Source organism: Anomaloglossus baeobatrachus (genome assembly GCF_048569485.1).
Source record: "Anomaloglossus baeobatrachus isolate aAnoBae1 chromosome 7 unlocalized genomic scaffold, aAnoBae1.hap1 SUPER_7_unloc_4, whole genome shotgun sequence".
In the NCBI taxonomy this organism is placed as follows: Eukaryota; Metazoa; Chordata; class Amphibia; order Anura; family Aromobatidae; genus Anomaloglossus; species Anomaloglossus baeobatrachus.
This window is the reverse complement of record NW_027441818.1, coordinates 456,350-473,092: the sequence shown is the minus strand read 5'-3', so window position 1 is coordinate 473,092 and position 16,743 is coordinate 456,350. Positions and strand designations below refer to the sequence as shown.

Sequence of the window (16,743 nt, the reverse complement as noted above, 5' to 3'; positions counted from 1 at the left end):
ACTAGCGATCCCTATCAGGTTGTATTGTTGTTGGGATTGCTGGTAAGTTGTTTAGTGTGACTGGGCCTTAAGTAAAAGATCAGGGATGGTCATGAGGAGGGCAAGGAAGGCGGCCCAGATATCCTCACCATTAGAGGTAACTCTGCGATTAGGGATAGCTTGGGTCTAGAAGCCCCTGTCCATTGATCTCTACCTATATTGTTACACTTCATGGCTTGGGTTTCCATGATCGATCAGCTACATGCCAGCTATACATCAACAAGTAGAAAAACAAAGATCAGGTGGAGTGATGTAAACCACCCCACCAACAGTGGAAACGTGTTCTTTGTAGTGATAAATCACCTCTATCTGGCATCTGATGGATGAGTGGTTTGGTAAATGCCAGAACGTTACCTGTCTGACTGCGTTTTGCCAACTGTCTCAGTATAACTGTGCCCTAGTCCACTAAACAAGGTCCATTACACAGCATGTTGAATTCTACCATTTTTCTCAGTGCTGTCTCCACTGATTGCTGATAAGACAGTGTAAGCTTTCTATTGTTTGCAAAGTAATTAAAATTCTTAATTAGTAAAGCTGATAACGCTTAAGTTGCTGATAGGCGGTAAGCATTTTATTATGAGTTGCTGTAGATACAGAGCTTCTGAGATAAAATAAATGTGCCATATAAGTTATTAGGGACGGAAGGCACTGGAATTATGTATTTACGCAAACAGCCATTTTCAAGGGAAAATTAAGTAAAAAATTCTTATTAAAATAATTATTCCATTGAATGTAAATAAAAATAAAGGTATAAAAAAATAAAAAAGCACATTAAATAATATTTGGCTCAAAACACCCAGAATATGATGCCTTGGAATATGAGGTTTTTGAAAGAAGTCCCAACTACTCTACTGACCATGCATTCCCCATGAAATAATACAGTTAAAAAAGACACATGTCCATCAGGTTCAACTGAGGGAAGGAAAATGATAATTGGGATGGGGTAAACATTATATCACAAAAGTGATTATACCCCTCACATTTTTGGAAATATTTTATCCTTGCATGGGGGACAAGACTGAAGATATGACACTTTCATACAATGTACAGTGTCAGTGTGCAGTTTGTATAACAGTGTACATTTAGTGCCCTCTAAATAACTCAACACACAGCCATTAATGTCTAAACCGCTGGCAACAAAAGTGAGTACAACCCTAAGTGAAAATGGCCAATTTGTGGCAAAAGTGTCAATATTTTATCTGGCCACCATTATTTTCAAGCACTGCCTTAACTCTCTTGGGCATGGAGCCCCATGATGACAACCATCCTCCATGATGACATCACAGAGTAAAATATTTACAAAAATGTGAGGGGTGGGCTCATGTTTGGGATATACTGTTTGTACAACCACAATACATGATCCAGTCAGCCCCAAAGAGCTGCTCTTTCTCTCCTGATTCCGATTATATTCCAACAACCACTTGACCAAACATTCAGAAAAGATATTTACACATTTATATAACTATTCTAGAACATCTTTTGTGTAGACCCTGTTTTTCCTATTGATCTAGGTCAGAGATCCCCAACCTGTAGATTGAGAGCCGCATGTGGCTTAGGGACCCATAATGTGTGGCTCCCAGCTTGTTGCATGGGATCGCAGACGCCATAGACACCCCGTATACAGCTAAATATAACTTAACAATAAAAACACAGAAAACATATCTTGGTGAATAAAGGCCACGGTGTTTATTAATGGGTTACATAATAATTTAACCATTAAATAATAATTTTAACCATTAAATAAATTAGACCAAAAAATAACCTCTTGTATAAATAATTAATCTTACAATATCTCAGAAAAAACACTGTCCACCCAGGCTTAGCTGGGCGACTACCCACAAGCCATGGATGCCTCAGGCATACACGGCCCCCCAAACCACCGCAGCCTTTTCAATGACATTCATTAATCAAACATTAAAATATCAATGCCCTTATCTGGCAAATTGAAAAAATCCTGCCTATACAACCCTCCCTCAAAACAATCTAAGTCTACATGTCTGTAAGAAACACCATTCATAGAAAACAAAAACTTTGCCAGCTCCTATTAATCCATTTACGAATCCTATCCAAGAAAGAAACTTGCTTGCTAGCCCAAACTAAATGAGGGATGATCTCAGAAAAACAGAACACAATGGGGAAAAAGGCTCCTTAACATCAAAAACTGCTCTTCATATATGCCAATAATGCTAATGTTTGCCTTCGCCCAAGATCATTTCCACCTAAATGAATCACTATATCTGTGTTTTCCCCAAAATTGACTCAGTTGCCGTACTACCTCACCCAGTTGATTCCATTTCATACCTCGAACACCCCACCATAATAAATGACATGCCCAAGCATCCAAGGATAAATTCTCAGTATAGATTCGACTGGAAGCTCTTCTCATGGCCCAAAAAACAAATGAGTGTCCTATTATCCAAACAACCTTCCTCTTGACACCTAAAAATAATCAAATACATAAATTAGGTCTCACATAAACATTATAACTCTTAGAACGCCACATGCCAATGCCTTTGATAACACGCTCATCCAAACCCAACCTAGCTGCCTCAGTGGCGGCGCCGATCCTGAAAGAGTGCGCTCTAAATCTCAAGTGATTCCGATGTAAATAAAATAAACATTTCTTCAACACTGCATTAAATTGATAAACAGTAAGAGAAGAACATCCATATGCACCAACAATGGACCGAAAACCTTAGGCCTAACACACATGAACAACCCAGTTTGAACCACTGGACAATAATGCTCATCCTTGAAAGCATTCAAACGAACATAACAACCCCTACCCAATTGATCGGTTTTTGACCGATTCACATGAAAGCCAACACAAACATCAACAAATTTAACATTTTCAACACCCAAATTGGAAAGCTTGCTTTTACTTGCCGAAACTACTTCACCAATCCTAAATGCACCGAAGAAACGGATTATCAAGGCCACCTGGAATAACTGATATTCATAATAAGAAGAACATATATCCAGGTAAGAATCGACCAGCTTATTCAAAAGGGAAAAGGAAATAGGACGACGTGAATCAGGTACACTGCTAACCCTACCGTAACCTTTCAATACGTGCTTTACCTGAAAAAAGGAATTCACTGGCTTCATGTTGAACCATTTTTGAAAAAAGGAAATTCCTGCTAACAACCCCCATACATGACTAGCTGAAAGCCCTTGCTCACATAAACTAATCACAAAATCCTAAACCACATTACTATCGTATTCATCCAGATTGATATCTTTTCTGTCACAAAAAATGCACCAACTCCGCCATGCTGCTGAATAGCTCCTCCAAGTCTTCTCTACCAGTGACTTCTTCAAAAATACCGAAGCTAGTCCCATACCAGGGCCCATAGATGCTCCGGGCATTCCAAGCCTTCTTCATCGGCCGTCGGAACCAAAAACCGAAATCTCTCCATCTGGCGATCTGAGAGAAAATCAGCAATATCATTATGGATCACTTTTACATGCCTAGCCTTAAAGGGGTGGTTCACCCATATTTTTTATTGTCTAGATCGATATTATATTGAGAAACAAAGTTTCTCTCAAATACCTTGTGTTGGCAATAGTGCCTGTGAGAGGCGCTATTGCAGACCGCTGCTCCCCGTCCAATGCTGCCTCGTCACATCCGTGCAGCCGGCTACATTCTGAGCCCATCTGCTCCCTGCTCCTCCCTCCCTCACAGCACGTCTCTTGCTTGCAGCGTTCTGCGAGGAGGGAGGAGGGAGGGGGGAGCAGGAGACGCTCTGTGCTGGGAGGGAGGAGGAGGGAGGAGGGAGGAGGAAGGGGGAGCAAATGGGCTGTGACAGCAGTGAAACACCGCTCACAGCTCAGAGTCTGGAAGAATGCGGCCGGCTGCACGGATGTGACGTGGCAGCATTGGACGGGTACGTCACTGGACGGGGAGCAGCGGTCTGCAATAGCGCCTCTCACAGGCACTATTGCCAACACAAGGTATTTGAGAGAAACATTGTTTCTCAATATAATATCGATCTAGACAATAAAAAATATGGGTGAACCACCCCTTTAATCCATATGTTAAAAAGCAACTACACTAACACCAAATGATGCAGAAGCTTAACAACCATTTCAGATTTCGAGGACAGACAATTAATCGCAAATACAACACCCATATTATCAGAATTAATAATAATGCGTTTATTCTTAAAAAACTGGCCACATAACACTAAAGCCACGACCACTGGAAATAGCTCCAGTAAAGTAATATTTTTAGTCAAACCATTAACTATCCAAGTATCCTTCCACTGCCCTGCACACCAATATAAATTCCAGAAAACTCCAAAGCCTGTTGCACCTGATGCATCAGAATAAAGACCAAGTGTATCCGCCTCCACAAAATCATCCTGAAAAATGGAACGACCATTAAATTGTGACAGAAAATCCAACGTAATCCCCAAATCTTCCTTCAGCGAACGTGTTAAACGGATATGCGACCAAGGATGTTTTAATCCTCTAGTCACCATATAAAGTCTTCTTGAAAAATTCCACCTATAGGCATGACTCTGGATGCAAAAACTAGCAATCCTAAAATAGACTGAAGATCTCTCAAACAAGTTTATATTGACTGTAATAAAATCTCAATGCTCAACACCATTTTCCTCAACTTCTCTTCAGGTAACCTAAATTCCATATTAACCTAGTCAACTACGATACCCAAAAATTCAAGAAATATACAAGGGGTGACAGTTTTTTCTGAAGCCAAAGGAACACCAAAATGCTGCATAAGTGAAATGAAAATGTTTAACAAATTCAAACAATCGGTCAAGCCAGGGTTGCCAACAAATGGAAAATAATCCAAGTAATGCAAAACCCTGCCCTTATGACACTCCTGTTGAACCACCCAATCCAGAAAAGAAGAAAATGATTCAAAGTAAAAGCAAGACAACGTAAATCCCATTGGCAACGCTTTGTCAAAATAAAATTTACCATCAAATTGATAGCCAAGCGAATTGAAACCTGAAGGCGTGACAGGTATCAGCCGAAATGCAGATTTTACATCTGCTTTAGCCATCAATGCATATTGACCACACTGCCGCACTAAATCAACAGCTTGGTCAAATGCGCATAACATACTAATGCAGCAGCTTTATATACAGTATCATTCAAAGATGAACCAGCAGGGTAGGATAGATGATGAATCAAGAAAAAACTATTCACCTCCTTTTTTTTTTGGAACTAAACCAAGTGGGGACAACCTGAAAGCAGGAAACGGGGGAGAATCAAATGGACCTTCCACCCTACCCTCAGAAACCTCCTGTACAATTTTTCTTCAGACAATATCTTTATTTAAATTAACAGACTTTAAATTATCAACCCAAGCACATCCTGGACCCAAAAATTAAGGCACAAAAAGTAAATCCATTAACAAAACCCTCAGTTACGAGTACCGCCTTCAGTCAGGCAGGGATACATTTCTAACCAGTGTAGCATGTTTCCCAGCTTCACCGGTATCCACGCTTTTAGAAAGCATGTCTTTGCCACTAGAGAGCTGTTGTAAGGATTGGTTTGCTTTTTTTTTAAAATACTTAGCCATGGGGGGAATCCACAAAATGAGCACTCGTGCCTGTAGCGACAGTTATTACTTACCTCGTCCTTCGTTAAACGCAGACACACTCCTTTGCGAAATGAGCTACCGTGTTTCCCCGAAAGTAGGACCCCCCCGAAAGTAAGGCAGGGTGGGGGTTTCGGGGGGGTCCGCCAATGTAGGGCACCCCCCGATTGTAAGGCAGGGTAGCGGGGGGGGCCGGGGAATGTAAGGCCGCCTATGGGTGGGGGTCCCTGGGGAAAGTACAGGAACTTACCGCTGTTCCCTCGCTCCATCCAGGCCTTCTCCAGTCTCGTGCCACCCGTGGTTCGCCTCCGGTGAATGGCCCCCGCAAGGCTCCCTGCTGGCCATCAGCTCGAGCTGTGATTGGCCAGTCAGCCGGCTCGCAGCTGATTGGCCCTCAGCTCGAGCTGCGATTGGCCAGTCAGCCGGCTCGCAGCTGATTGGCCGAATCAGCCGGCTCGCAGCTGATTGGCCGAAATCAGCCGCGACGTCACCGCCTGCAGGCTCGCTCCGATTGGTCCAGCGTCCCCGGCATCCGAATCGTCAGCCCGGCACAAGTAACGGTAAGTTCCGAAACTCTGTGTGTGTGTACGGTATGTGTATGGGTGCCGTATGGGGCTGTATGTGTCAGTGTGTGTGTGTGTGTACGGTACCGGTACGATATGTGTGTGGGTGCCGTGTGGGGCTGTATGTGTCAGTGTGTGTGTGTGTGTGTACGGTACCGGTACGATATGTGTGTGGGTGCCGTGTGGGGCTGTACCGGTACCGTATGTGTCAGTGTGTGTGGTGGCAGAGTGGGGGGCAGAACCACTGTATGGGGAGGCTGCAGGGGGGAGGATGGGGTGGATGCCTGATCCCAAACAATGGGGAGGCTGCAGGGGGGAGGATGGGGTGGATGCCTGATCCCAAACAATGGGGAGGCTGCAGGGGGGAGGATGGGGTGGATGCCTGATCCCAAACAATGGGGAGGCTGCAGGGGGGAGGAAGGGGTGGATGCCTGATCTCAAACAATGGGGAGGCTGCAGGGGGGAGGATTGTCATTTTTTTTCCAATGTAAGGCCTCCCCCGAAAGTAAGGCAGGGTGGGACTTTTGGAGATAAAATTAATGTAAGACAGGGCCTTACTTTCGGGGAAACACGGTATTACCTGCAGCTTGTCTAAGGGCAACAGAATGCTGAGGAAACATCAAACCGATCCATAAGCCCACGTTTTTCTGTCTCCACTTCATACCTGGGTGCACTGCCATTTTCTGACGGAACATCTCATCATGCACACTCCAGGCTGAACCACCAAAATTTCTATATGCCTCAAGGACAATATCCAGGTGCTGAAAAAGAAAATTATGAATTACGCCGACGCTGTACCGATGATACGATTACGACGCTTTTGCGCTCGTTAATCGTATCATCTAGACTTTACACACTGCGATGTCGCATGCGATGCCGGAAGTGCGTCATTTTCAATTTGACCCCACCGACATCGCACCTGCGATGTCGCAGTGTGCAAAGCCCGCCTTAGGCTGCTTTCACACATCCGGTTTGAGCCGTGCGGCTCAATCCGGCTGTGAAACCTATGCAACGAATGCAGTGAAAACACCGCATCCTTTGCATAAGTTTTTTACATGCGGCCCGTCCGGTTTTTGCCGCTTGCGGCATGCTACTGAGCATGCGCAGTGGCAAAAACCGCATGCGGCGGCCGGATGCGGTGTGTGCCGCATCGCGCCGCATCCGGCATCTATAGGGATGCATTGGGGAAAGCGCCGCATCGGCTGGATGCGGCGCGATGCGTTTTTTTTTGCCGCACAAAAAAACGTGCCAGGCAACGTTCCATCCGGCCGCCGCATCGGCTAAATCTGCTGCATGCGGCAAAAACCGGACCGAACGCAAGGCCATGCGGCACAATGCGCAACTAATTAAAGTCTATGCAGGAAAAACGCAACCGGCAGGAAAAAAAACGGTTGCGTTTTTCCTGCAAAGTGGCGGATTGTGCCGCAGAGCAAAACCCGGATGTGTGAAAGCAGCCTAAAAGGTATTACCACTTCTTATCCTCAACTCTTTCATCTTTTTTATCAGACTTAACTTCCTTCACAGAAGGTAACAATGAAAACAAATCAACATAATCACCTCAACAAATTTTTTCCTTTAACCACTAGTGGCAAATGAAAGCCTAGGAGTGACACATCACAAGTTAAGGATTCCTTTAAACAAATCCCAGGTATGCCAGCATCACTGAGATGCTGCATTACTGGTAACCATGACATTACCCTCCCTCCCCTCTCTGGGAGGAGCAACCCAAACAGAAGCAAGATCAGACATACTTTCTGAAGTAAACACATTAACTCTTTACTTGGCAGGTGTTACATTAACCCTGTCCAGTACAGATAAACCAATAATATTAGCATTTATTAACTCAGCAGGCTTACCAACCCTGCTAGCTGACTAAAGCTGGGTTTACACACTGCAACATCGCAAACGACATCGCTGTAACGTCACCGGTTTTGTGACGTTACAGCGACCTCCCCAGCGACATTGCAGTGTGTGAAACCTATCAGCGACCTGGCCCCTGCTGTGAAGTTGTGATCGCTCCAAATCGTTCAGGACCATTCCTAGGTCCTTTGTTTCCCGCTGTGCAGCATGATCGCTAGCAAGTTTCAGTGTGTAAAGGGGACTTTACAGCGACTCCGCGGCTCTGTCTGTGTAGCGTCCTGATTAGCGGTCACCTGTGAAGGATTCACCGGTGACCGCTAATCCCCCGAGTGACTGAAGTGTCCCCCCCTCTCTCATACTCACCGATCCCCGATCACCGGCGCTGCACGGCGTTCACTCTGCTCCAGCGGCTTTTCCTTTTTTGAAAAAGCCGGCCGCTCATTAAACAATCTCGTATTCCCTGCTTTTCCCCGCCCACCGGCAAATATGATTGGTTGCAGTGAGACACGCCCACACGCTGAGTGACAGCTGTGTCACTGCACCCAATCACAGCAGCCGGTGGGCGTGTCTATACTGTGCAGTAAAATAAATAAATAAATAATTAAAAAATCCGGCGTGAGGTCCCCCCCAATTTTAATACCAGCCAGATAAAGCCATACGGCTGAAGGCTGGTATTCTCAGGATGGGGAGCTCCACGTTATGGGGAGCCCCCCAGCCTAACAATATCAGCCAGCAGCCGCCCAGAATTGCCGCATACATTAGATGCGACAGTTCTGGGACTGTACCCGGCTCTTCCCGATTTGCCCTGGTGCGTTGGAAAATCGGGGTAATAAGGAGTTATTGGCAGCCCATAGCTGCCAATAAGTCCTAGATTAATCATGTCAGGCGTCTCCCCGAGATTCCTTCCATGATTAATCTGTAAATTACAGTTAAAAAACACACACCCGAAAAATCCTTTATTAGAAATAAAAAACACTAACAAATTCCCTCATTACCAATTTATTACCCACAACAAAGCCCTCCTTGTCCGGCGTAATCCACGGTCCTCCAGCGTCGCATCCAGCTCTGCTGCATGCAGGTGACAGGAGCAGCAGAAGACACAGCCGCTCCTGTCACCTGCACGCAGCTAATGAAGAGAGCCGTGTGATCGGCTGAGCTGTCACTGAGGTTACCTGGATCCAGCGGTGGATGCAGCGGTGGCCGCGGGTAACATCAGTGACAGCTCAGCTGATCGCGCTACTCACCGCCGCTCCGGTCAGCTCCACGCAGCAAATGAGTTGAGTAGCGCGATCAGCTGAGCTGTCACTGAGGTTACCCGCGGCCACCGCTGGATCCACCGCTGGATCCAGGTAACCTCAGTGACAGCTCAGCCGATCACACGGCTCTCTTCATTAGCTGCGTGCAGGTGACAGGAGCGGCTGTGTCTTCTGCTGCTCCTGTCACCTGCATGCAGCAGAGCTGGATGCGACGCTGGAGGACCGTGGATTAAGCCAGACATGGAGGCCTTTGTTGTGGGTAATAAATTGGTAAAGAGGGAATGTGTTTGTGTTTTTAATTTCTAATAAAGGATTTTTTCGGGTGTGTGTGTGTTTATTTACTGTCACTTACAGATTAATCATGGAAGGAATCTCGGGGAGACGCCTGACATGATTAATCTAGGATTTAGTGGCAGCTATGGGCTGCCAATAACTCCTTATTACCCCGATTTGCCAACGCACCAGGGCAAATCGGGAAGAGCCGGGTACAGTCCCAGAACTGTCGCATCTAATGTATGCGGCAATTCTGGGCGTCTGCTGGCTGATATTGTTAGGCTGGGGGGCTCCCCATAACGTGGGGCTCCCCATCCTGAGAATACCAGCCTGCAGCCGTATGGCTTTATCTGGCTGGTATTAAAATAGGGGGGACCGCACGCCGGATTTTTTAATTATTTATTTATTTATTTTACTGCACAGTATAGACACGCCCACCGGCTGCTGTGATTGGGTGCAGTGACAGCTGTCACTCAGCGTGTGGGCGTGTCTCACTGCAACCAATCACATTTGCCGGTGGGCGGGGAAAGCAGGGAATACGAGATTGTTTAATGAGCGGCCGGCTTTTTCAAAAAAGGAAAAGCCGCCGGAGCAGTGTGAACGCCGTGCAGCGCCGGTGATCGGGGATCAGTGAGTATGAGAGAGGGGGGGAAATCACCAGCAAATGAGGTGAGTAACGCGATCAGCTGAGCTGTTACTGAGGTTACCCGCTGTCACTGGATCCAGCGGTGGCCGCGATTAACCTCAGTGACAGCTCAGCTGATCGCGCTACTCACCTCATTTGCTGTGTGGAGCTGACAGGAGTGGCGGTGAGTAGCGCGATCAGCTGAACTGTCACTGAGGTTACCCGCGGCCACCGCTGCATCCACCGCTGGATCCAGGTAACCTCAGTGACAGCTCAGCCGATCACACGGCTCTCTTCATTAGCTGCGTGGAGGTGACAGGAGCGGCTGTGTCTTCTGCTGCTCCTGTCACCTGCATGCAGCAGAGCTGGATGCGACGCTGGAGGACCGTGGATTACGCCGGACAAGGAGGGCTTTGTTGTGGGTAATAAATTGGTAATGAGGGAATTTGTTAGTGTTTTTTATTTCTGATAAAGGATTTTTCGGGTGTGTGTTTTTTAACTGTAATTTACAGACTAATCATGGAAGGTATCTCGGGGTGACGCCTGACATGATTAATCTAAGACTTATTGGCAGCTATGGGCTGCCAATAACTCCTTATTACCCCGATTTGCCAACGCACCAGGGCAAATCGGGAAGAGCCGGGTACAGTCCCAGATCTGTCGCATCTAATGTATGCGGCAATTCTGGGCGTCTGCTGGCTGATATTGTTAGGCTGGGGGGCTCCCCATAACGTGGGGCTCCCCATCCTGAGAATACCAGCCTGCAGCCGTATGGCTTTATCTGGCTGGTATTAAAATAGGGGGGGACCGCACGCCAGATTTTTTAATTATTTAATTATTTACACGGCACACAGAGCCGCGCGGCATTAAATGAAGTCGGGTGAAGTTCACCTGCTTTTTTGACACGTCCCCAACGACCAGCTAGTCGCTCTGCAGGTCCGGATCGCTGTTAGGTCGTTGGCCAGGTCTGCCTGTTTGACAGCTCACCAGAGACTTTGTAGCGATCCCGGCTAGGTTGAGATCGCAGGTTGGATCGCTAGAAAGTCTCAGTGTGTAAACCCAGCTTTATTCAAGAAATCCACAAACTTATTAAACAAGCACAGCATGCCTGTAGCTTTATCAGCATCAAGCATCTGTTCACCCAACATAACATTAATGCTCTCAGTAGTGCTCTCACCCACTGTACCCTCCGGCACGGCGCTCGTCTCCTGGCTTCTCCTGACAGAACTCCGGACCTCTGCAGCGCTGGTGTGCCCTGAAGGTCCCGCAGGTGAAGCTGACCTCCGATGTGCGCTCTTCTTTTTCGCTTGACCTCTCTGTGGCGAGAAGTGCCTCCTTTGCTTCCAGGTCCTGCACAGCTCCCTTCGGTCTGTCAAGCCACTATCCTGTGTTAAACCTGCCTCTTCTTTCTCCACGGTCAGTGCTGACATGACACCGACCTCCTTCTCCACGCCAGGAAACTCTTCTTCTGTTCCAGTTTCCAAAATACTCCTCAGCCAGTCCTCTCCCCCACTCTCCTCTGCTCTGGTAGCAATAAGGTGCAACAAATCCTCCATCCTGGTCCTGTGAGGAGCTGCTTGAATCCGCTTCCTGTCAGAACTGACACCTGACACCAGATGACAGTCTATATATAATTCGCATTTCCCGCCAAAAGCCAACAGCCAATCCTGTATCTGTTGCTCAAATCTGCCCAGTCAGCTGACAGGCTACAGAAGCACCTAGAAGGTAAGTAGCATAAAACATAACAAAAGTGGGGGGGGGAAGAAAGAGTGCAGAACAGACCATACCAACCACAATTAATGTACAAATTAATGAATACAAAACCATTAAAAAACAAGAATTAACGTGTCAGGCGACGCGAACCCATGAGTCCCCCCACGCTAAATGCTCTAAAGGGGGGGCCTTTTCATTAGCACCAGATCTAGCAAACCGCTATGAAGAACAGGTCTCCAGATGGTGACTTTTGTTAGTAGCCCCACATAGACGAGCAGATCTAAATGGGGGTCAGGTAGGAAATCCTGGATCTTTGTACACTGCCTCCGTGTGTTTTCTGTGGAAAAGCTTTTGTTGTCATTATACCAGTAATGGGAGCTTTGAGCTTCACTATTCAGAGTTTGGTAAGAGCTGGATGGGGCTTGTGACCATCTCTGAGTGAAATTCCTCTCCCAACCTTCTCCCAGAGCTGAATGTGGCTCCCAAAGCCAGAAAGGTTGGGGACCTCCGATATAGGTAGTAGTAGTTGCTCCATATATATGGGGGATACAATGCCACGGTACTGACTAGTGATAAGTCTCATGATTGTTGTTGTAGCTATGACATGTTGTTTCTTTTTCTCCTACAGGATCTACGCAGACGTTACGAATTGTACCAGCCTGCTGGCCTATCATCAGAAATGCTATTGGCCAAACTACGTAGTAGATAACTTCTTCACAGAAATTCATAAGAAGTATTTTAAAAACTGTGCCCTTACTGGGCGGCTGCCAGCTGACCCCCCACTGCCCATCTTGTGCTCTTTCATCTTTATCCCTGTACTTATTACCCTTCTGATGACGGGGTTGGTTGTATGGAGAAGCAAACGCAGTGAAGGAATTGTTTGACAAGAATGCAGACTGCTAAACATTTAGACCCCGTTGCTGGAGATTACCCTTACAACCAAGCTTGGGAAGGAGAAGGAAATCGGTGGCAGTAGTTCGGCAACCTACACAAGTCTTCAGACTGGCCCTGCAATGTCTGTCTGGCTAGAACTTAGAAACTCAGAAAAAGCGGAGTCATGATCCAAAATTATGTTTAAAAAGGTATAAAATTATTCAATACAAAATTCATAAAAATAACACACAGTAAAAAAATGGGGATGAGGTGCAAGGAACAGCAAAATTACCACAATAAGAGTAGTTGGTGAGTATAAAAGAGTTCCAACTGGCATATAGTGCGAAAAGGTACATCCCACATCAAATACAGTTGATATTTGCGTAATAGTGCTGATATCTGGGTCAGCCAAGTCATTAAACACACTGCAGTAACACCAGTAAGCCTGGGAATCCTCCTCCCACCGTATACCATAAGCTGGCGTCAATGACACAACAGTACATGTGACATTAAAATATGTATTTGTAATACGGTGGTAGAGGCAGGGATCCCAGTTGCTGCATGGAAAAGTGCTGCTTGTGTGTAGTGAATTGCAGGCACCCAAGACTCCACACATACAGTGGGATTAGTTAAATAGGCTGTGCATCAAAGCTGCACTACAGCCAACAAGTTGCAAGGTTACATGGGGTTATAAGTGCTCACCCATAGTATAGGAATTGCGGTAAAGCTGTCCAGGGGGCCCCGACGCTGCGTTTCGCGTAGGGCTTCCTCGGGGGGCCATCTAGCTAGAACTTAGCATAGAAAAAAAAAGACAGTGCAAACAGGCAGATGAGATCCGTCTGAAAACAGTAGTGGCTTTACAAGGTACCACCAGTCGCAAACAGGGCTTAAAGGAGTTGTCCACTTTAAAAAATAAATAAATAAATAAATAAATAAATACTTTGAAGGATGCCTTCACAGGTAGCTTTTAAAAGGATGACCATCCGTTTGAGGCAAAAATACAGAATTAGTGAATGCAATTCATGTGTTGCAGTTCTTTTAGAGATATATCTTTTCTATTTATTTGCTTTTTTGAGTTTGTGACTTTTTTTTCTACATAATCTCAGAATGCTCTGGGTAACTTTTCAGGCAGACCATTGTATTTTTCTCCATGAATCGTCATTGTTGTTTTTTTTTTTCATTTGTAAAAAGAAAGCTAGTATTAGAGAAAGACCTGTTGTTGTAATTATGTTTTTGTGTTAAATGTATAAAAAAGGGGGGGGGGGGCAATTCATTTTTTACATGTAACAATGTTTAATAAATATATAAAAAAAATTAGTACTTTTACATACAGGTCACTAGCTTTTTTTTAGATTCACACGTCTTGTTCTTTCGGGTAGAGTTTTCAGCAGAATCCTTATTATCGGAGGCAGGATTAGGTAACACCTCTGTATGCTGCTGATAACACAGGATCCATCCAATCACTATAGGGGATGTCCCATATGACCCTGATCCATTTCCCTTCACAATAACCTTTGTACATGCTCATTAGATGCTTCAATACTAATGAGGGTTGTGGTCAGACCATTGTGGCTACGTACATGTGTTGTTTCCTGAAACAATAGGAAGTTAGGGTCTAAAAAAGCCTGAATGGCCAGTGTGAAAATTTCTATTTTCATTTTTAATACAGATTCCAATATGGAAAATAAAATACATATAACACAAATACCGTAATTAAAAATAGGATATATTCTGATGACAGTTTCCCTTTAATGTGTATTGCATTTTTGGTCCATGTTATTTTGCAGTTTTGATATTACAAGTTATGTGATAATCTTAGAATCACACGATCTATGAATCACATGACTTAGAATGTTCAAAAAAGTTTCTTTTCAATTTTATTGCTTTTTAATCTGCAATTATGGCACCAAATTATTACTGAAAAAATATTCATTTAAACAAATTCTGCTGTAAAAAAAAGCCAACAGGCTTGTAAAATGGCTGGCCTTTTTACTTTCATTTCTTTGGCTCAAAATTGCTTGCAAAAAGTGCATAAAGGAAGCTCAAGGAGGTTTAAACACAGCGAGTTTTGTTGTTTTTTTTGTTTTTGTTTTTTTTAAGAAATATGCGTATTTAAGGAAGAAAATTGAGAAGCTAAATGACAGGTGTGGTAATAGGAAAATAGTGAACACCCTACAAAACAGTCCTGTTTTGTGGCATTTCACACACTTTCTAAGTGTTTTTGTTTTCGGGGGTGAAGGGGTCCTTTGGCATTTTTCTAAAATGCAGGATACACTAGATATGGTATTTAGTTTTCGGTGTTCTCTCATAACCTCAGTAACACAAGAGCAACATATGAAGAAAAGCATGACTGATTAAAAAGAAAGGTACACATTTTTGAAAAATTGGAATGCATAATATTTATAGTATTTTTAGAAGTCAAAAAAACTCATTAAAAAAACACAAAAAAAACTGTGTGAAGGAAACCTAAAAGGGTAGACTACGTAATCGTTATTTTCAGAAATGTCTTGGGGACATGTTTTTTTTGGCACCTACCAATATTGCAGGTTTTTCTCTGCTACATGTTAGTGCAACTTTCCTCTATCCCACACAGCTCTCCTGTCCACAAACCGGCTGCTATCGGGGGAGCGTGTGACCAGACCAGTCCATCTACTCCGCCAATTGAGGAACAATTCTCCCATATGCAGTGTTTTTCAATTGGAGAAGGCTGATGAACAGGACTGGTCACATGCTCCTCCATCCTTAGACACGAGAAGAAGAGAAGACAAGATAAGGAGAGAAAGTTGCACAGGCACAGATGAAGAACCTTTAATAAATTAATAAGTCTAACCATTAATATCTGAAGTAATAAATGCCACAAAATCATGTCTCCAACATATGTGCTAAAGTGGACAACCCCTTTTAGACTAATATGTCAAATAGAAGTTGGTCTCTGGAATCCTCATTAATTCAAACATAGGCTACCTACAGGGCAGATCTTCTTTATAGAAATGGTCTCGCCATTAATATGACTAGGAGTTGGATACATTGCTAATCCAGAGCAGTTAGGGTTTATTTTAGCTTCTTATTTTCAGTGGGGACTGGTTTGCTCACTTTTCCATTGTTGATCAGCATTTAAAGGGTTACTCATGGCGAAGATGGTAGTAACTGTGTCTATGTCTGGTCAACTATGGGTGGGATTCTGGAAAGAGCGGAGCAGGAATGCTTAATGCGGTAGTAGTGCAGCCCACTTGGCTGTATCCAGAGCCCTATCCACTTATGGCTCCTAGAATTCCGCAAAAAAAAACCAGGACTCTGGTCTCAGCCATGAATGACCGATATGGAAATAACCCATTAAATGACTGATGCATTTGAAGAGGAATCACTGAAGATCACTCTCCAAAGCTCAAATAATACACTTATAATGTGGCATACGAAAGAACCTAATGATGATGAGAATAGGGTCATCATTGAGTAATATCTGATATTAACCATTTGTCTGTATCATAAGATATATGTTTGGAATATTCTGAAAACCGACTGTAGTTCAGGGGGTTGACAATATTTCTTTGTACAATACAAAATGGTTTGTGTTATGCAAGTAAAATATGGCTGAGCTCATACTATTTTAAGGGCCATTATCCTCAGAATTGTGTACGATTTTATTTCAGAATTTGTAATAGCTTTAAATGAAGCAGAGAATAATCTATTTTGTATAATTAAAAATTCAAAAATGTCTATTTTATTTTTTTTTGTTTTCTTGTAATAAATGTATTTATATAGTTTATTGGCATTTGTTACCTTTTTCTGATTGCATACACAATATCAAAATACCTCAGGGTAATAAAAGTATTATTCTTTTTAACGCGCAGGACTACATACATTTAGAATTTATAGTTAATCTACAGTATATACACTTGACCAACTGCTAAAGGGGTTTTCCAAAAATTCAATATTAAATTTCTCTCTTAAATCATGAAATACATAACC

At 44.1% G+C, this 16,743-nt stretch overlaps 1 protein-coding gene across 2 annotated transcripts in view; it reads left to right on the top strand.

The window, feature by feature from the left end:
• LOC142259435 (receptor activity-modifying protein 1-like) overlaps window positions 1-16,538 on the top strand; it is a 189,829-nt gene extending 173,291 nt beyond the window's left edge. For both annotated transcript variants that reach the window (XM_075331846.1, XM_075331847.1), the window contains exon 4: window positions 12,530-16,538. In XM_075331846.1, the coding sequence (XP_075187961.1) occupies window positions 12,530-12,785 (256 nt within the window). In that variant the 3' untranslated portion in view covers window positions 12,786-16,538. The remainder of the gene's footprint in view (window positions 1-12,529) is intronic.
• Window positions 16,539-16,743: the final 205 nt, after the last annotated feature.